At 39.9% G+C, this 22,343-nt stretch overlaps 1 protein-coding gene across 1 annotated transcript in view; it reads left to right on the top strand.

Moving 5' to 3' along the window:
- LOC137433184 (CUB and sushi domain-containing protein 3-like) overlaps positions 1-22,343 on the top strand; it is a 1,533,363-nt gene that overhangs the window by 1,364,121 nt on the left and 146,899 nt on the right. Inside the window, exon 55 of the mRNA XM_078783994.1 lies at positions 9,021-9,194. Coding sequence (XP_078640120.1) covers positions 9,021-9,194 — 174 coding nt within the window. The remainder of the gene's footprint in view (positions 1-9,020; positions 9,195-22,343) is intronic.

Below are 22,343 nucleotides of genomic sequence, written 5' to 3'. Positions count from 1 at the left end.
CCTTTCTCCCACCTGTGGAATCAACTTGCACATACTCTTCAATCTCATCCTTACCTCCAGGTCTTCTACACAGCTGTTCACCACCATCTCACATCATCCCCAATCCCAAACCATGATCATTTCTCCCTCTGTTAAACCCTAACCCTGCCCCTAAGCCCACCTCCATCCAAATTTCCAGTTTTTCTTTCCTGAGAGTTTGCTTTATGTATCCATCTTATCCACCCCCTGTGTCCTCCCTAGTCCTCATTCTTCCTCACATCCCTTGTCTTGAAGTCTCTATTTAATCCCTCAATCTGCTGTTGTGTGTTTCCTCCTCTCCTGGTCTTCATTTTATTCTGTTGCATCCTGATCCATTTTAGGTTCTGGCTCTTCCACGAACTATAACCCTGCATAGAAAATAATCTCTTGAAATTTTGAGGTGTGTTTTAATTTATCTGCCTCACAGTTTGGCTTCTCTCATACACAGGGCCGGCGCCAGACTATTTTGCGCCCGAGGCAAGGCCAGCTACTTGCATCCCCTCCCCCCCCCCCCCCAAATTTTTTTTGCCAACTTCGATTATTAAAAACAGATGTCTTGTAGAAAAAATAAAAAGCAGAAAACTTGAAACTGCTAAATTTATTTTAACTTGCAAGAATAAGTACCATAAGATACCAACAGCACCAATATTAAAGGCGCAATATCCATAAATATGGCAGTAGTGGCCCTGTTACCCCACGCTTTGGGGCAAATGGGCTTTCACTTTTAAAAATATGACACTACATGTGGTTTGCAATGCAAAATAAAGAAAGTCGTCCCTTTATGAGTGTGTGAATGGAAATTACAGATAAATAAAACAGTTTTTGGTTTGAGCAATGTTTTAGATATGCAAAATCAAAATTTTAAATAATCAATCTTTGATTTATCTTTCACAAATACAAAAGAAAATATTTTGGCACACAAATCATTTTGAACTAAAGGGCACTCGGTATACTGTGACCAGTCTTAAAACAATAATTTGTATAAAACTGTGACCCTTTAAGGTTCAGTAATACGCCCCTCTGATGTCTGCGCCCTTCGGCGGCTGCCTAGTTGGCCTAATGGTAGCGCCGGCCCTGCTCATACATCATCATTGCATTACAATGTACCCCTGATGCCCAATCCCAGCACGTAATGCTCTTTCCCATCAAATAAGTGTCAATATCAGTAAAATATTGCCCAAGCAACAGCAAAACAACAGTGAGCACATCCTTACCTCCAGGTCCTATCAGTATTCCTATTCCACCATATGAGATTGGAAAAAGCACCACAGCAGTGTTTGAGACTACCAAGACTAATTTGGGTTGTATTTAAACGCATTTGCAGTCGAGGTGTAATTGAATATGTGAGTGCTAGATAACTGTGCCTGCCATCATGGGTGAGAGTTGTGGTAAGTTTGATTTGATTGCACCAATTGTTCTCGCAGTTCAGGTGAAGAAGAGTTAAATACTGCCTCGGGTCTCTTTACAAAAACAAATAATTGCACTTCTGTTTGTATTACATTCCACTTCGATAATTACACACAAAAAAAATATATATATATATATATATATATATATATATACACATATATATATATATATATATATATATATATATATATATATATATATATATATATATACACATATATAATTATATATATATATATATAATTATATAAATATATATATATATATATATATATATATATATATATATATATATATATATATATACATACATACACACACACACACACACACACACATACACACACACCGAGCAAAAATTTTCCAAAGACGGGTGCGAATGGCAGATGGCACACAAAAAACCAAAACAACAACGAATACAGCCCTGACAATTGCAAAAAAAAAGACAAAAATATAAAATGAAATATCAACAGATATACACCGACAACTGGGCAAATCATAAAAGAGCAAGAAGGTATAAAAAAAGAGTTGGACAGATTGGGAGTAGACAAAGAAGGCTCTATGGAATGGCTAAGAAGAGGTCAGCTCAACTGGGATGGTGGACAAATCATTATAAATGCCCAAGATCAAGGACACTACACCAATGGCTTTATGAAAATGGTGGGACTGAGTCAATCGGCCATGTGTATGTTCTGCAATGTAGAAACAGAAAGAACGAGCCACCACAACTATCAGGATGTAAAAAAAAAAAAAAAGGCATGTTGGAGCTGCTCCACACCCAATGCCACAACAAAGTATGTTGAGTAATCCACTGGCACATCTGCAAAAGTCTCAATATCCCAGTTCCAGAAAACTTGTGGAAACATGAACCAAAAGTAATCACTGAATCACTGAAGACAAGGAAGTAATGCTCACGTATGACCAAATGATCCCATCAAGGTGAACATAGCAAAGCATTGCGACCTGGTATAGTACTAAGGTACAAAAAAAAGAAAAGATGGCATTGCTAAATGAGGTGCAGAACCCAGCGATTTTGGTCTAAACAACACAGAAAATGACCAAACACCAAGCCCAAAAATGAAGTGAAAGATCCTGGAAGCTGAAGAGCACCAAAATTGTACCAGCGATTATAGGAGCAATGGGAATAATAAAAAAATACCCTTACAGAGATCTTAGAAACCATTCCTGGGAATATTACGACAAACGACCTGCAATTGGAAGCTGTCTGAAGCTCGGTTACGTCCTAAAAAGAGCCCTCGGGACAAAACTTGCCCGAGGGTAAAAACCACTAAGAATACATCCTGCCCGAGGGTTTGCAATCTCTGATTGCTCTTTCTTGTTTTAACTTGTTTTTGGGTCCCATTTATTACCAACCTTCTTGTGGAGTCTTCTTGGGAACATTATTTTGGCCCAAGTTTCTGACGAACATGCTGGCCAGGCTTGACGTTCTCGTATTGCAGAAATTTGTAATTTGTTCAGGTTGCCGGGGTTAAATTGCCCACTCTTCCTGAAATACTGTGGGTTATTTAGCGGCCACCAACTTATGCGAGCAGATGAGACACTCACTTTAACGTCCATCCGTGGGACGGCGCAGTCATGGATGAATCACCCGGCATTCAAAACACCAATGCAACGGTTCATAATCAAGTCACGAATCACACCCAAACCAGGCAGCTCAAAGGTATGTGTGCTACCTTTGCACCGTCTTGTCAGACATGCTTTTTGCAAATGATAACACCTTCCTGTTTATCTTAAAAACAGGAATATTAGAACAGATCTAATTATCATGTATCCTTGGTGACTTTACATCATCATGCGTTTCACAATCATCATGCGTTTCACAACCAGACCTATTTCTTCAATCATATTATTATTATAATTTTTTGTCATAGTCATTAATCATCTTATAAAATCCAATCCAATATTATTAAGAGTAAATTGTCCTTCCATGATGAAGGAATGCTTACCAAAGATGAAAGAAATGTAAAATTCCAGTTTGTTATCACACAAAGTTTCTCAGATATATTACTTGTTGATCATTTAATTTGTGGCTCTTTATCAATCTTTGTGATATATTTGTGTTTATTTCATTATTATTTTATTCCTTTTGGGATAAATTATCATCGCTATATTTTATGCTTTTACAGTTTCTGATCTTCCATCAGATATATTTGTTCAGCCTTCTGACTCTAAGGGAAAACTCAGTGAACCGACTAAGATTGATTTTTGTTCTCCATCTACTCCCTTAAAAGCCTAAAATTTTCCAAACCTCTTGTGGAGGCAGCAGAATATTTTTATTGTTGTTACAATCATCATGATTTATTGTTATTAATTTGATTTTATGTGCATGTCCTAATTAATAAATTTCACAATTCATATTTTAATCACTATCATAGCAATTATATTGGGGTTTTTTTTAATTTTATGTTGTTTTTATTTTTTGAGTATTATGAATTGATATTATATGACGTTTGACAGATATGACATTTGCCTTTAACCTGTTGTTTAATTACCCTGTGATTTACGTTGCAGTGATGCGATGTGGATTTATAGATTGGCTCAGAAAGTGAATGCAGTTTGTAAAATGCTATCGCATTTAAGTATAATTTGGGCAGTTTGGAATTGCATCAACAGGTACTCCTCACACCCCAGCAGCAATACTTACATTATTATGAGAAATGTAATTGTTAATTATTGTAGGGTGAAGTTTCAATTCCTATATTACCTTTCCAAAACTTGGAAAACTAAAACGGCACTTGGTAGAGCACATACCTCCCTCCCACCAAGCTAAACAGTTTACGTTTTGTAACCCACTTACTGATCTGCATCCGGACCTGAACCAAAATCTAATTGGCTTGTTCTTTCACCGACCCAACTCCTCCACGAAGTTTTGTCATAATCCATCCAGAAGTTTTTGAAATATTGTGCCATACTGCATATCGTTTTGCCCCTATTTCTCATTGGTGAAGAATCACTTGCGAATTTAAAAAAAAATCTTTTATCCGGATTTTGATGAGGATCTTCACTGAAATCGAATAAATTCGTCCTTGTCACACATCGAACCTGTACACCAAGTTTCATCCGAATCCGTCCGTAACTTTTTGAGATATCCTGCTCACAGACAGACAGATAGACAGACAGAGGTGAAACAAAACCGCCATCCACCTCTGGTGGCGGTGGTAACTGGAGAGATCCTAGAACACCTTACCCCATGTAGTCTTGAGAAAAAGGACAAGGGAAAGGTTTTTTCAACTCTTGCTTATGATTGCCACCGCACCTGTTATCAAAGTTCACAAACAAAGCTAATATAGGTCGTGCTCAGAACCCCCACCCCAACCATTTAATTTTTACTTCTCTCCCATTGCTCCAAACAACAACCATATTACATCCAGACATTTCACATCATTTTTTGCAATTTCATAAGAACTAAACCAGCCGTTTTACCTTGGAACACATTCTTGGATTTCTTTTTAATCCTTACAGTTGCCAGTTGTCCATCGCTCCAGGATTTCTCACTACAGAATGGTGCATGGCTTCCGGTGGGTGGTGTTGCACATCCACTCTTTGGCTCCAGAGTATTGCTCAGCTGCCACTCTGGATACCATCTCCTTGGACCACACATCATGACTTGTCTTCCAAATGGCACCTGGAGCTGGGCTGGAGAGAGACCATCATGCCATAGTAAGAACATCTGATCTAAAACTACCTAATTTTGACTTATATTCCTTATATCCAACTTTTTATTCCCTGTTCTGATTATTTCCCTCCAATTTGATTGTTTTCCTCCTTACTATTTTATAATGTGAATTCAAGATGAAAAAAAAGCACAAGAAAGGTTCCTTTGGCTTATCCTGCATAAGAAAATTCTTATTCCAGTACTCATGCACGAATGAACGAACAATAAGTGAAGCTTCATGTACAGCTTGCTTTCTTCAGGTCCCATGAGAATGCAACTGCACAAATATATACGTGTGTGTGTGTGTGTGTGTGTGTGTGTGTGTGTGTGTGTGTGTGTGTGTGTGTGTGTGTGTGTGTGTGTGTGTGTGTGTGTGTGTGTGTGTGTGTGTGTGTGTGTGTGTGTGTGTGTGTGTAAGATAAGTGGAAGAAATACACCGTTGTAAAAGAAACACAGTCGACGTTTTGGGCATAAACCTTCTTATTTATTTTATTTTTTTAAACAAACAAACTAAGGAACCAAAACATCTGATGCAATATATAGTGAATAAATCATGTAATTAGAAACAAGTGTGCGCAGGGGCGGATCCACGGGGGTTCACTGGGTGCACGTGACCCACCCCCACCCCCCCCCCCCCCTTACCTTTTTAACCTCCGCCATCTGGAATGGACAGAGGTTGCCTTCACCGTTGTCAGTTTGTCAGCATGCAGGATATCTCAAAAAGTTATTGATGGATTTAGATGAAAGCTGGTGGGCAGCTTCAGTGTGTGACATGGATGAATTGATTTTAATTTTGTGGAAATCCGATTCAGGAGCTTACGAGGATTATTAATTTTTTTAAGTGATTCTTCCCAATTGAGAGATATGGCAACAACGACATACAGTCACGTGAAAAAGTAAGTACACCCCATGTAAAGTTTTGACTTTTTCAACATATATCAACATACAGCTATTTGATCTTCATTTCAACAGTATTGACAGATAAAGGTGATATAATACAACAAATATCATGGAACATTTACATTTTGTAGTCCATTGTATAATTTAAATAAACATAAATGCAAATTTCGCATGTGGAAAAAGTAAGTACACCCTTGGCTCTAATAGGTGGTATTGTCCCCTTTGGCAGAAACAACCTCAAGTAGGCATTTCTTATAACTGTCTACCAGTCTCTAACATCGACTGGGAGAAATTTTTGCGCACTCCTCCATGCAGAATGCTTTCAGCTGTGCGATGTTTGAGGGGTTTCTTGCATGCACAGCTCGTTTCAAATCCCCCCACAACATCTCGATGGGATTTAGATCCGGGCTTTGACTTGGCCATTCCAGAACCCTCCATTCCTTTCTTTTCAGCCATTCCTTGGTGTATTTACTGATATGTTTAGGGTCATTGTCATGTTGCAAGGTCCACCTTCGGTTGAGCTTCAACTTTCCGACAGATGGCCTCACATTGTCCTCAAGCACCCTCTGGTGCAATGAAGAATTCATCGTGGATTCGATGATGGTGAGTTGCCCAGGCCCTGATGAAGCAAAGCTGCCCCAAACCATAATATTTCCACCACCATGCTTTACAGTTGGTATCAGGTTCTTGTGGTCAAATGCTGTCTTTTGTTTTTGCCAAACATGTCTTCTGGTACTGTGGCCAAATAGCTATACCTTTGACTCATCTGTCCAGAGCACATTGTTCCAGAAGTGCTGGTCTTTGTCGAGGTGTTCATTGGCAAACTTTAGTCTTGCCCTGATGTTCTTTCTGGACAGCAAAGGTTTCCTCCTGGCACACCTCCCATGTAGATCAAATTTGTGCAGCCTCTTTCTAATGGTAGACTCGTGCACTTTGACATCAACAGTGGCAAGAGCTACCTGTAGGTCCCGTGATGACATTCTGGGGGTTCTTAGAGACTTCTTTCAGCATCTTGCGGTCTGCTCTCGGGCTGAACTTGCTGGGGCGGCCTGGCCTGAACAAGTTGGTAGTTGTTTGGAATCTTCTCCACTTGTAGATGATCTTCCGGACAGTCGAATGATTGATTTCAAATTGTTTGAAGATCTTTTTAAATCCATTCCCAGACTCGTAGGCATCTATAACCTTTTTTTCTGAAGGCCTCAGAGAGGTCTTTTGATCTAGGCATGGTGACCGCACACTTCAACAACAAAGAGCAAACCAAACTAAATGTCTGAGGTTTAAATAAGACAGGTTCCTCCAAGATCCTCTCGAACGATGTTCTAATCATTTGCACCTGACCTGGTGCACCTGATTCTAATTTTAGGTATTTGAAGTTGTGATAAATGTAGGGGTGTACTTACTTTTTCCACATGCGAAATTTGCGTTTATGTTTATTTAAATTATACAATGGACTACAAAATGTAAATGTTTCATGATATTTGTTATATTATATCACCTTTATCTATCAATATTGTTGAAATGAAGATCAAATAGCTGTATGGTGAAATATGTTGAAAAGGCCAAACTTTACTTGGGGTGTACTTACTTTTTCACGTGACTCTATAGTACGATATTTTAAAACGTTGCGGATGGATTCGGCCAAAACTTGGTGGGCAGGTTGAGTGTGTGACAAGGAAGAATTGATTCGATTGATGAAGATCTGAATACGGATCCAGATATGAGAATTTTTAAAGTGATTCTTCACCATGGAGCAAATTGTCTAAAAACGACATACAGAATGATATTTCAAAAAGTTGTGGACGGATTCGGACGAAACTTGGTGGACATGTTGGGTTTGTGACAAGGACAAATCGATTCGATTTTGGTGAATATCCGGATCCGGATCGAGATACAACATTTATTTAATTTTATTTAATTTTATAATTGATTATTATTCACTATTGAGTGAGAGGGCTATAAACGATACATAGCATGATATCTCCGAAAGTTGTGGACGTTTTATAACTAAACTTGGTGGATGAGTTGGTTAGGCGACAATAAGAAGCCGATTCGATTTTGGTTCAGATCCGAATCCAAATCCGGTTTATCAGTGGGATACAAAACATAAACTGTTTAACCTGGCGGAGGTGCCATTCGAGTTTGTCACATGATCGTCATGCGAGATCTCGTTGGACAATGGACAATCACAAGCAACCTTTTCTTCACGCAGCAGTTAATCCAAGCCACGTCACACTTTTCTTCTCTAGCTCTGTGTTAATTCCTGATACGCAGTGTAATCTGAATTCTAAGTGTGATCTAAAAGTGTAAAATATTACAGTGTAATCTAAAATCTAAATTTGTTGTAAAATATTGTCATTTTACATGACATTTTACATCTTTTAGTTAAATATTGTCGTGAAAAAAATAGAAGACTAATACATTGACTTGAATAAGGCTTGGTGGTAGATTTTGCGATCTGTGAGTATTTTAACATCAAGTGAACCCCACCTAAAAAATTTCTGGATCCACCCCTGGTGTGAATAAATTAATCAAGTGTTGGAATAAGGAAAAGTCGGGAATGTTTAACATAAATTCTTCGAGGGTGTATCGTACCAAGCTGAAAGGTGACTTTCTCCTCGAAGCGCTTTCGATCCAAATCACTGCAGCACGCCTCATATACCACACACCTGTAAATGATCCTTGGTATGATTAGCAAGGTTAAAATGTGCTGCTACAGGCAATCCCACTGTGTATAAATGTATAAATCTTAAATGTTTGGCCACTCTGCCAGCCAAACGTCAAAAATAGAGGTTACCCCATCACTATTTATTCATGGAGCCAGATGTAAGGCTAACAGGTTTACCAGATGGCATCATTAGGTGAGTGCTCAGGGGACATGTGAAACAGGTCAATATGCACTACTTTATCAACCTTCGAATCATGCGTCGATTTTATATCCTACTCCTCTATTGTAGTTGTGCTTTTGTGCTGTGTGTTTATTTCATGTTCCTGAGTACATCTTGTGTATCTGCTGCAGTCATTCAATGTGGGGAGCTTGCGACGCCACCAAATGGAAGGAAAATTGGAACTCAACTCCACTTTGGTGCAACATCTATATTCACCTGCAATTCTGGGTACACGCTTCTTGGGTCAGCTGGTAGGCAGTGTCTGCATACTGGCCTCTGGAGCGGCACGGAGTCATACTGCATTGGTAATGATCAACTCCAGCACTACCCGTAAAGCTATAACTAAACCAGGATAGAAACTCACCTCTTAACCAGCCATTGATACGATTCATGTCACTCGATATCAGAAATTTTTTCTAAAATAATTAAGCTGCCACTAATTTTGCCAACCAAGTGCTGAAGCAATACCATGCACATAATAGGGTGGGCTTCAAAAAAGCAAAATGCCGATTTTCTCCGGGACATGGTCTATTTTTGTTCCTTTTCGTGTCAAAGGAAACCACACCAAATTTGAATGGAATCCAATAATATTTAGGGGTGCCACATCAGTGATGAATTTTCCCCCATGCAAAAATAGGAATTCCCATTTTTTGGGCTGTATATACACAAAATAAATACATAATTATATATATACATTAAATATAATATTAAAAATAAATATATAGTAAATATACATTTAATAATAAATATACATAAATACACATTATACATTATATATATACAATATATTATACATACAGTTTTGAGACTTCCTATGATCACTATCTGGGCAATTTTCATGCATGTTTTGTACAGGTTCCCGGGGTCAGGGGTACGCTTTTTTAGTGTGTAATATGTAGGCCTAACTTATTGACTGTGGCTCTTTTGTAGAGAGTGACCCTGTGGAGTAAGAATTAACAGGATTTTATCCACATTCTTGCTTATTTTGCAGATATGGCATGTGCTAGTACCAGTGTTTCATTGAAAACTCGGGCTCAGGATAATGTGTATCTCATTGGGTCCACTTCTGGAGATGCCATCAAAGGTGCCAAGCTCCCGACTGTGCATCAATCTCTTGTCCTGTTTTTCCATCACCTGAAGAAGGAGAATCGCACTGCCCGGGAGAGTGCAACCCTCACCATTGAAGAGGTTGTGAAGTTCTGGGAAAAAGCTCACCTACCTACAACGACGAAGCAGCACTGCATCCATCGTTTGGAGAGGCTATATGAAGAATGGAGGAGCCTCCAAAAAGGTGCAAAGCGGGGTGGTGCGACCCAAGAGAAAAAGGAAGCATCCTTCAAGGCCTCCTTGGAGAAGACGTTTGATCTTAGGCATACAGATTCGGAGGCCATAATCACCAACCCCGAGGACAGGAAGTTTCTTCACGATCAATTCTCAGAGAGGAAGGCTTCAATGGGATCTGTAGACACTGTGTTGGAAGCAAAAACGTTCTTGTGTGTTTGAAAGATCAGCAGCCACGAGATGATTATCGTGAACTCCTAGAACTGACTGTCATCTACATGGGAGGAATCCCACCTCGTGGAATCCGGATCATGGCTCCAGGAGCAATGCACAGAGCCAGATGGATGGCAAAAGCACTATATTCACTACAGGTGTTCATGTTTCGGTCAGAGTTCCACTTGACACTTCGAGAGGCGAGAGAACTCCGAGCCTTCAACATTTTTGTCTGCCTTGTTACCTTGTTACCTGTCTGCCTTGTACAGGCTTGGTTTCGGGCTCCACAAGCTATTGAGGCTCCCCTGAATGACATTAACCTCTTCAAGAAGTTGGAAAAGTTTGAACAAATCAATCAGAAGATGGCTCAGGCAGCCTTGAAGGCACTTGGCCGCCACACGTGGTACATGAGCCCAGTACTAGTGGCATTTGCATTCTTTGACACCAGAATTGACAAAGAAAGCAAGATCAATATGATTGAAGCATTGAAAAATGACGGTGAAAACCCCTCTCCAAAGAGACCAGCTATCAAACGAGGAACCGCCCTGTCAATCGCTGGCCTCATAACAAAACACACCAAGCATTTCTTCAGCATCCTAGGGACCCCAACTGATTGGATGGATAAGGATCCTGGTTCATGGGAGCAAGAAACCAGCTTTCAGGAAGCAAAGAAAGCCGCCAGTGGCTTAGTCGTGGTGAACGACAGGGCAGAAAGGGGTGTCGCATTGATACAAGACTACAATAAGCTCCTTACAAAGGATGAAGAGCAAAAGCAAGCTCTGCTCCAAGTTGTTGCTGCTCACAGGAAGATGTACCCCGATGCCAGGAAGGCAACAGTGGTGAAACAGGCCCAGAAATAGGAGTTACATTTCTCATTATATTTGGGTTTTTTAATATTATGTGATATGGTGTCTCTTCATTTTATGAACTGAACATTTGGATTGTTATCATTGAATTTGAGTTTTCATAGCAATATAGTGCTATTTGTGCAGCTATTGTAACTTGTGTTTGCTAGAATACAAGGAAAGTGAGTGGAGGGTGGATTTTCATAAAACAAACTTCTGGTTTTGCTTTCGATCCATATATAGAAAAGTTTTGTAGACACCTTTAGTTTGAAGGCTGATGTGGCACCCCTAAATAAAATCAGATTGCTTTCATATTTGGTGTCTTTTCATTTTGGAACAAAAGGAACAACATAAAGCCATGTCCCAGTAAATATTTAAAAAAAATTATTTTGAGCACCACCCTAGCACATAATGATCACTCATGTGGTTAGACTTGGGAGTTGTTAAACTAAATGACTTTGGAAAGTAATCCGAGCTATTCACCATAATAACGAGTAACATAATGCAGTGTCTGGTAAAGTTATTGTGCCCCGTCGCACCGCGGAGCGAAAGGGGGACTATGGTTTTCCCCTCCGTCCGTGTGTCCGTCCGTCCGTTCGTCCTTCCGTGCATGCGTGCGTGCGCGCGTGCGTACATGCATGCGTGCATGCGTAAGCGAAGGACCGCATTCGAATTTGGTGTGTGGGTGCAACACACGTCAAAATCCAAGATGGCCGCCACCATGTATGTCTGATGCCATGTATGTCTGAACCTTGTGAGCGGAATATCTTGAAAAATACGCGAAGTACCAACTTCTAATCTGGTGTGTGGGTGTATCTAGGCATAAGGAAGAACCCTATTGAAAATTGGGTCGCCACGTCAAAATCCAAGATGGCCGCCACCATGTATGTCTGAACCTTGTGAGCGGAATATCTTGAAAAATAAACGAACTACTAACGTCTGATCTGGTGTGTGGGTGTATCTACGCATAAGGAAGAAGGCTTTTGAAAATTGGGTCGCCACATCAAAATCCAAGATGGCCGCCGCCATGTATGTCTGAATCTTGTGAGCGGAATATCTTGAAAAATAAGCGAAGTACCAACTTCTAATCTGGTGTGTGGGTGTATCTAGGCATAAGGAAGAACGCTATTGAAAATTGGGTCGCCACGTCAAAATCCAAGATGGCCGCCACCATATATATGTCTGCCTTGTGAGCGAAATATCTTGAAAAATAAACGAACTACTAACTTCTAATCTGGTGTGTGGGTGTATCTACGCATAAGGGAGAACGCTATTGAAAATTGGGTCGCCACATCAAAATCCAAGATGGCCGCCTTGCGTCTTCCACTTTGTCAACTCGCATCACTTCACCGATGGGCGACCTAGGCGTAACGCTTGTTAAACTTAAACCAGTGTAAAAATGTTATGGTAAAGTTATAAAAACCAGTGTAGAAACTTTATGGTAAAGAATGAGGTTGTGAAAACATTATGGCAACATTGAAAAGTTGTGCGTTTCTCAGTAAGAAACATTAAAAATGGCTAGTATGCTTGTGTTTGCAATACCAGAGAATATCGCATTAATTATGGCATTTACCGGTCGAGATGGATCTAATGACGCATCTTGTCCCTACTGGAATTATTTTGGTCTTGAACATGAACAGTTGTCATGAGAAACATGGCAAAGTTTCTGCTCTTGTCATCAACACTTGTTTCCTCCACCAATTATTTTGCAAAAATGTTCAATTTAACCATGGCTATAAGTATTTTCCCCTTGGGATGTCTCGTTAGATGACGTCAGTGGTGAAAATGCTTGTTTTGAGCTCGAGCATTCCCTGCCATTGTGAGCGTTATTTTTTTTTTAAACTCAAGTTCAGAAAGGAAAAAAGTTCAGAAAGCGGTTGGAGGGATTTGTGCAGTACATCACATTGCACCTTAGCCTTGATTTCCCAAATTAGTACTCGAGCTATGTATACAGTCATGGCCAAAAATCTTGGCACCCTTGCTCTTTTTTCAAATAACTCACAATTTTCTCGAAAAATAAGTTGAAATTGACAAAAGTATTTGGTCTCCGCAATTCTTTATTTCACTGTTAATATTACAGAACCTTTGTTTTTGATTCAGAACTTAATATATGATTTTAAATCAGAAAATAAAAAGAAATGACATTGACAAAATTATTGACACCCGAGACTTAATATTTGGTAGCACAGACTTTGGACAAAATAACTGCAGTCAAGCACTTCCTATAGCCATGAATTAGCTTCCTACACCTCTCTAATGGCAGTTTGGCCCACTCATCTTGTGCAAACTGTTCCAGTTCTCACAACTGCTGTTTTCAGATCTCCCCACAGGTGTTCAATGGCATTTAGATCTGGACTCATTGTTGGCCACTTCAGAACAGTCCAGCATTTTGTCTTGAACCGTTCCTGGGTACGTTTTGAAGTGTGTTTGGGTCATTGTCATCCTGCTGCAAGGCGCGTGACATTCGACGGAGACCCATCTTTCTGACACTGGGTTGAACATTGCGCTCCAAAATGCCTTGGTAACCTCCTGATTTTATGATGCCATGCACACATTCAAGGCACCCAGTGCCAGAGGCAGCACAGCAACCCCAAAACATCACTGAACCTCCTCTATGTTTGACTGTGGGGAAGGTGTTCTTTTCTTTGAAGGTTTCATTTTGTTTTCTGTAAACATAGAGATGATGTGATTTTTAAAAAGCTCTAATTTGGTCTCATCTGTCCATAGGACATTCTCTCAGGAGGATTTTGGCTTGTTCAGATGTGTTTTGGCAAACTCCAGTCAGACTTTCTCAGCAGTGGGGTCATCCTGGGTCTTCTACCATAGAACCCCCTTTCATTGAGTTGGCGACGGATGGTGTGAGTTGAAATTGTCGCACCCTGTGTCTGAAGTTCAGCTTGAATCTCTTTGGCAGTTGATCGAGGTGCTTTCTCCACCATTCGAACAATCCTTCGCTGCAATCTTCGAACAAGTGTTCTCTTGTGGCCATGTCTAGGGAGGTGGACTACAGTGCTATGCGCCTTAAATTTCCTGATAACATTGCGTACGGTGGACACAGGAACATCAAGGTCTCTCGAGATGGACTTGTAGCCTTGAGCTTGTCCATGATTGGCTACAATCTTGTGTTTGACCTCCTCAGACAATTCTCTGGTTTTCTTTCTTTTATCCATGCTCATTGCGGTGCACAGTGAGCCAAAACAGCAGAATGACTCCTTTTCTCTATTCAAACTGGTTGAATGAGTGATTTTTATATTGCAGGCACTTGCAACTCACCATAGGTGAGTTAAATTCCAAAGTAAAGGAGAATCACCTGCTTGAAATCGAAGTATTTCTAACGACTTCTAAAATGTGCCAATAATATTGTCCGGGCCATTTTAGGATTTCTGTTTGGAATAAGCTAAGATTTTGTCATTTTTTTCAGCTTTTTTGTTTTGTTCCATTGCAAACCAAAGAAATACAATTGTGGATACCAATATATTCTTAAATTTCAACAATTTTCTGGAAGAAATGGTGCATTATTTGAAAAAGGACCAAGGGTGCCAATATTTTTGGCCACGACTGTACATATTACATTCGTAAAAAGAAAGGCATTTGGTAGAGCACATACCTCCGCCAAGCTGAACAGTTTACGTTTTGTATCCAACTGATAAGCCAGATCTGGATCCAAACCTGAATCAAAATATAATCAGCTAGTTCTTGTCACCAACAAAAACCCGTCCAGCAAGTTTTGTCATAATCTGTCCACAACATTTTAAATATCATACTATACAACATCGTTTTTGGCCCCATCTCTCAATACCGAAGAATCACTTGTGACTGGTGGCCTCAAGTGGTATTGTAGAAGGCCCTCAGATGGAAAGTATTATGGGGTATTTTGGGTATTAGGGGAATAATGGTTCTAATGGGGTCTATATGGTGTACAGGGTCTTCAGGTCCTAAAGGGTCTTCAGGTCCTGAAGGGTATTATGGTTATAAAGGGTCTATATGGTCTTAAGGGGTCTTAGTGGTTTTACGGGGTCTTAGGGTTATAAAGGATCTAAAGGGTATTATGGGTCTGCAGGGTGTTGGTGGTCTGAGATGGTCTTAGGGGTATAAAGGTTATTAGGGGTCTGAAGGGTGTTGTGGTTACAAAGTGCCTTAAGTATCTTCAGGGTCTAATGGGTTTAAAAGGGTATTGAAGGGTCTTCGGGATCTTCAAGGATCATTAGGGTGGAATGGGTGTAACAGTTTAAAGGTTATAAAAGGTTTTAAAAGGTCCAAAGGGTATATGACAGGTTTAAAATGGTCTAAAAGGTCTAAGGGGTCTCAAAGATGGAAGGGGTCTAAAGGTTTACGTGTCTAAATGGTGTGGTCCTATTATCCTTAATTAATAGAGGTAATTGATTGATGTAGTCAAGGTCCAATAGTAAGTAACTAATAGACATACCCACAGTCCAACTCACGTTAAAACAGTATATATAATTAATAGGCATGCTCACAGGGGTAGACCAACACTTCACCTTGGCAAGGGTTCTCCGTCAACCCGTGTTTTTCAGTTTTATATCTACTATATAAGAGAGCCGTTTGTCTGTCTGTCTGTGTGTTTGTGTGTCGCCAATTTCTTAGAGATGGCTGAACGGTTCTTCGTAAAACTTTCAGATGTTCATCAGTGAGTGCCTGGGAGTGTTTTAGAACAAAAAAAAATTTTTTAAAGTTGGTTTTTTGATTTTTAAAAAATCTCTCTACAGTGCCTAAGCCTTTTTGATTAATGACAGTTATAATTATATACAAGTACACATTCACATAAATAAATACAAAACAATTCACAAACATTTGAACACAAATAAATCGAACTATTCCGGAAGTGTACGAAGTTGGTAGTAAATCTTCTTCTTCTTCCTGAAAGTCACCACACTTAACTCAGAAACATGATGAATAGCAAATTCAGAAGCATATATTCAACAAAAAGGTGAAATGATGATTTGACATTTGTGATGGATTCTGATTTGGATGCAATTGCTTTTCCACTATATATTGCCCTCATTGTGGTCTAAAGATCTTGTGGTCTAAAGGGTCTTTGGAGTTTTGTGGGTCTTGAGGGACTTAGAGGGTCTTGGAGCTCTTTGAGGTCTCACCCCTTCTAAAGGGAATATGAGGAGAAGAAGATGGATTTAATCGATACAAAAATAAAATACACAAAACATTGAACATTTTATTACTGAAAAAAAATATTAACAAAAACTGTGGACTTAACCAAAGCAAGTCATGATTGAGGGGTTAAAAAATATTGAATCATTCGCCATGATATTCCTCTCCCTCCCTCCCTCCGAAAACAACAGAAACAACTATTTAAAACATGTAAAAACATAGAGAGATGGAATCCTTCCCAAAATAATCTCCTCACTTAAGACCTCACTTAGCCCCTCACTTAGGTGCCTCCCGTGCCTCTTCGCCAATGTCTCTTACGCCTTCCCACCTCCTGATATCCTTGTTTCTCTTCGTTTCGCTCAGAGAGATCCTGCTCTGCGTCCCCATCTCTGCAGCAATTTCTCCAGGATGATTGCGATTGCGAGAATGACCAGAACTGTCAGTTCTGATTATCCCTCTTTTTCATCATGTTGTTCACCGATAGAAGGGGGAATACGAAAGCACATTTTTGGTTACCGTAAAGGTCTCCACATTTGGAAGGCATTTACCCAACTGTCCTCTTCATTATTTCTCATGTATGCATGATGTCGCTTTTTGTAGGTAGACATGCAACATGTAAAACGGAAAGCACGAATTGGGATATTTGCTGACAACAAGATCATTCGACTTTGGCACATTGAGCTTTTGTTTTTTCCTGGTTGTATCAGATTATACTCTCCTTGTGTCCAACTTGTACACACAAAACGAATGCACCCAACCATTAAGGAGTATTATCCAGTATGAACAGTGCCTTTGGGAATAAACTACAGCTTGGTTCAAATTTTAATTCCCAGCACAAGGAATAACTGTAATTGATGTAATTATTGATAATCTCTTACTCAAGTTGATCTCATGCATCTGGATAACTGTTTAAGTGCGGACGTTATATTTCTCAGTAACCATCAGCCTGGATTTTAATCACATTGCAAAGCTCTAGTTTATTCACAGTAGGAATTGCGAAAGATGTTTGAACATTTAACCTCTGAATTGTGGAATTTTCTGATATATTTTTTAGAATTTATCTTTAATTGTATAAAAAGATAAAAACAGTCATAGTTGTCCCTACAGATTCCTGTGGCTCTGACTTATGTAAGGGCAAATCGAGCAATTTTAGCAAGCTCTGTTCTATGTCACATGTTTGACTTGCCAACTCTCTGCTATACCATGTTTGACTTCCCAAGCCAAACCAAATTGCCAAAGCTCTTGGAATGTGCCAGAAATTGAAAGAAAGGTCCTGATGTTGTGTATAACGCCGGCCTACGTTTACGGTCGGGATACTGTAGCACTGACAATGAGACAACAACAGAGGCTGCAGGTTTGCAAGAACAACAGAGTCAGGATGATTGCGGGAGGGAATGAGGTGGAAAGAAGTAGGATGGATGAACTGAGGGAAGCGATTGGTGTACAGATAAGTTTGATGGGGAGATTGGCGAAATTCCAGCTGAGATGGGATGGACATTTGTTGTGGATGAGGGAAGAGAGAATGGCAAAGAGGGTGGTTAGGTTGAGGGGACAAGGTAGGAGGAAAAGAGGTAGGCTGCGGTTGACATGCGATGATTGTGTGATTTGGGGATATCAGTAAGTGGAGGTGGTTGGAGAGTGGAGAGAGTTGGCTGAGGACAGAGGGGAGTGGAGAAGTATTGTGGTCAAGGCAGGGCAAGAGCTTGGTGCCATTGGATCTCACCCTTTATAAAGGGAAAATACCACTCAAGGTATGGTACAAGTAAAAAGTGGTTTCCTTCATACACAGGTGGTCCTTCTTTACAGACTAAATTCTACAGGTAAATAGAGATCAGATCATTCAAGATTCAATTGTTGTTATTATGTTGTATCTATTATTAGCTCACCTGGACTGTAGTTCCGGGGACCTTATTGTTCGTCCGTCAGTCCATAAACACTTGCAACTTCCTCTCCAAAACTGCTGATGGGATTGTGACCAAACTTTGCTAAAAATGATATTTGGTATGTTGCAACTCAAGTGTGTTCACGGCATTAACAAACAATCAAGGTCTAAGGGGAACTACAGGGGAGCAAAGTGGGCCCAGGTTTGACCCCCCAAAATTTGTATTTGCTCTCTTCTCTGAAACTACACACACAATTTCGATGAAACTTAACCACAAAGTCCACCACCCGTGATGTACCAAAGTTTGTTAATGGCATTGGGAAAATCGTGATCTAAGGGGCTTTACGGAGAGGGGGGTGTCGCCCCCCAAAATCGGTATTTTTCTTTGTTTGTTTAAGGTCTTATGATTGCAATAGTATGATATTATGATATTACATGTTGCCCTGTCTCCTAGCAACCATTGAAATGGTTTTAAAATACCATAGGACCCCGCTATTCATGGGGAGACACGTTCCTGGAAAATCCGCGAAACCATGAATAGCGGGGTATTGCTTCATTGCAAAAAGGGTGGATAGGTTCCCGAGTCATGAAAGTCCCACAAATGGCGAGCCAAATCCAACGAATGTCAATGATAGTCCCACAAATGGCGAGGCAAATCCCACGAATGTCAATGATAATCCCAAAAATGGCGAGGCAAATCCCGCAAATGGCGAGGCAAATCCCGCGAATGTTGACGATAATCCGCGAAGTTCGATGAAAGTCCTGCAAATGGTGAGGCAAATCCCGCGAATGTCGACGATAATCCATGAAGGTCGATGAAAACGCGAAGCACACGACAGTGAATGTATAAGCAGGTCATCGAATAAAGCGAATGTATAAGAATGTATGAGCTCGCGGCTCATATATGTTTTTTTTGCATACGTCCAGCTGTTTTGTGCATGGCTGGTGAAAGATGGGTTTTATAAATGTGTCAAGCTAGCGGCTCATGAAAAAAATATCTTTTGCGCCCTTGAAAAAACACGAATTTGCAGAACATGTCCGCGAATAGGAAAATAAAAAAAAACGCGATTTCGCGGAACACAGCCGCGAGTAGGAAAAAAACCCGCGAATTTGCGGGACACGTTTTCACGAATAGAGAAACATGTCGCATTTTATCAACCCCTAATATGCGGATTCCGTGAATAGCAGCACCGCGAATAGCGGGGTCTGACTGCTCCGTGATACTGTTTAAAATACATTGAGTCGGTGGACTATACTGCTTTATTCGACCAGTTGAGCGCCCAGGGGTATTGCCCCTATATATATATACGTATATATATTTTTTTTTTACGGCGTATCCCATAGGGCAAAGCCGTCTAGAACAGTATTTGTCCGTCTGTATGTATGTCCACTCAAACGTATACCAATCAGAACTAAGGATCTGGTCACATGACAGGGTGATGTGATTACTTCTGATGTCATTACGGTGATACGGTGACTGAATCTCCACACTCCGGCATTTTGATTCCAATTTCGTTCAGGCCGAACATATTGTCGAACCGAACATATCATCGAACCTGTCATATATCACAATCGCCATGCTATACCTTTACGTTTTTCATTCAGTGTGAAACACAAACAAACCGATTGTTAAAATGATCATCAAATATCGAAAGCATCGGCGTTACGGCTCTTCTATCAAAATGGTATATATAGGCCTTAGGCTTTATGCCTCACCTTCGGACCGCTTCAGTCAAATTAAGCCCAGGTTTCTTAATACAGTAGTGTATCATTTCAGTAGTATCGTTTTCGTAATAGTAATAATATAGTAAATATGACCATAACACTTTAATCCCAATGTCGTGAATGTGAAGTGATTGGATTGAAACGGTGTATGGTTCATCAATCAATGATAAGCGGTGTACGAAACTAACAACCGTGGAAGTAAGGAATTCGCCTTGGTTTTTTGATAGCATGTTTTTACTCAATCATTGTGGGGTATATAGATTACAGTAGATCTTTCCTCAGTTCTGTGAGTAAAACTTACCTCACGGATGTCGTGATTCCTCCAAATTTCTTTGTTTAATGTTTTAAACAGTATTAGCGACTGTTTAAAAAGCTAATCACATGTGTTTGTGGTTTATAATATATTACAAGCCCGGCTACGCCGCTGTTAAACTTTCGGTCTTGTTTATACAGAGTTGAGGCTCGTGGAGGAGCTAGAACATAGAACGGATCAGCACACAACCGAACAAAATGAACAGTAGAAGAGGGGTGAACACACAACAACAGGGCTGAGGGACAAAATAGAGAGAAATTTCGAAGATAAGGGATGGGAGGAAGAATGTAGACTAGGGAAGACACAAGGGGTGGAAATGAAGCCAAGTCTCAGGAAGGAAAACAAGAAAGTTTGGAAATAGGTGGGCATGGGAAGAGTTAACAGGCATCGAAAAAAAATCATGGTTTCAGATTGGGGATCTTCTGAGATGGTGGTATTTTTTAAATCATACGAAAAGTCCATATATGTTATGTGAATGGTCCATATGAAGGAAATGAAACAGGAGAGCACCCTGAGGGCTTATGCACTTTTTCACACTCCCATGTTCTTATAAACATGTTGGCTTCTGAATTTCTGAAAACTGAAAGAAACACTGAATTGTGAATGGTTACGCATCATCCTAGACCTTGCTAAATCCAAGCCCACATTGTCCAGCTGGTTGATTTCTCCAAACGTTCTGTTGTTCCAGGAGAAGTCTGATCATTTTTCATGGCACTGTTCACGCGTCAGAGCTGATGTTTGTATAACTTTTGCTTAAGGAACTCGATAATCCCTTGATCCATTGACTGCAGTCTGCTCGTGATGTTGAGTTGGCAGATCTTAAGCTTGATGTTCTTCAAATGCAATGGTGTGAGGGAGTGTTGTCCAGGAACGGAGCAATCTTAAGCTTCTGTCTTCCCATCTACCAATAATGAGAAAACTTTGGCTTCCAATTGAATTGTACATTGAACGATTAATTATTTTAATGGCTTTTAGGGGTTTAAAACGGTGCTGATTGCCATTCATAGTGGTATATGAGGTTAGCTTAATTGCTTTTCCAGCGAGCAAAGGCTATTGGGTTCTCGGTGTTATAAAGGTTGTTTTTTGGAAGTGACCATAAACATGTAATTCTCTGTAGATAATAGCTTTTATGACTGATACTTGCTACACATCACTTGATTAACAATTGCTGCCAAGATTAGTGATTGATGGTCACAGATAATGTTTAGATCAACAGATCAATATTTGTGGTCACTTGTTGCTCAGGTGCTCGCTGAATAATGGGTCCGTATGGGTTTTCACATTTCCTGTTGAGTAAAAATGGAAGATGCCTGACAAAAATGGTCATCATGTGTAAGTGTTTGCTCTGTGTTGGAGGTCGTTAGCACAGGTGTGTGTGTACCTGCCCATACATATGTGTGTATGTGTGTTTGTTTATAGTTATACCTAACACGATATTATACTTAACATGGAGGTAATGGATAAAAAAAATGGAAACACCAATGTAAAGTTACATAATAGGCCGTTGGAACAACAAGTGGACCACTATATGTGCCAAGGCACAGAGTCCACCAGCGTTTGGGATTTTGCAGGAGGGATGCGGACTTTAACCCATAAAACCGGTGAAACCATGGTCGACGGCCCCATTGTCCTTTAAAATCCTCAGTTATATCTCGCTTAATTGGATATATATATATATATATATATATATATATATATATATATATATATATATATATATATATATATATATATATATATATATATATATACACAGTGCATTCAGAAATTATTCAGACCCCTTCACGTTTTTCACATTTTGTTATGTTGCAGCCTTTTGCTGAAATCGTTTAAATTCATGTTTTCCCTCATCAATCTACACTCAATACCCCAAAATGACAAAGAGAAAACAGGGTTTTAGAAAGTTTTGCAAATTTATTAAAAAGAAAAAACTGAAATATCACATTGACATAAGTATTCATACCCTTTGCTATGACACTTGAAATTTAGCTCAGGTGCCTCCCATTTCTCTTGATCATCTTTGAGATGTTTCTACACCTTGATTGGAGTCCACCTGTGGTAAATTCAA

This window comes from Myxine glutinosa, chromosome 8, assembly GCF_964187855.1.
Source record: "Myxine glutinosa chromosome 8, kmMyxGlut1.1, whole genome shotgun sequence".
Classification (NCBI taxonomy): Eukaryota; Metazoa; Chordata; class Myxini; order Myxiniformes; family Myxinidae; genus Myxine; species Myxine glutinosa.
The sequence above is the reverse complement of the archived record's forward strand: the minus strand, read 5'-3'. Positions and strand labels throughout refer to the sequence as shown.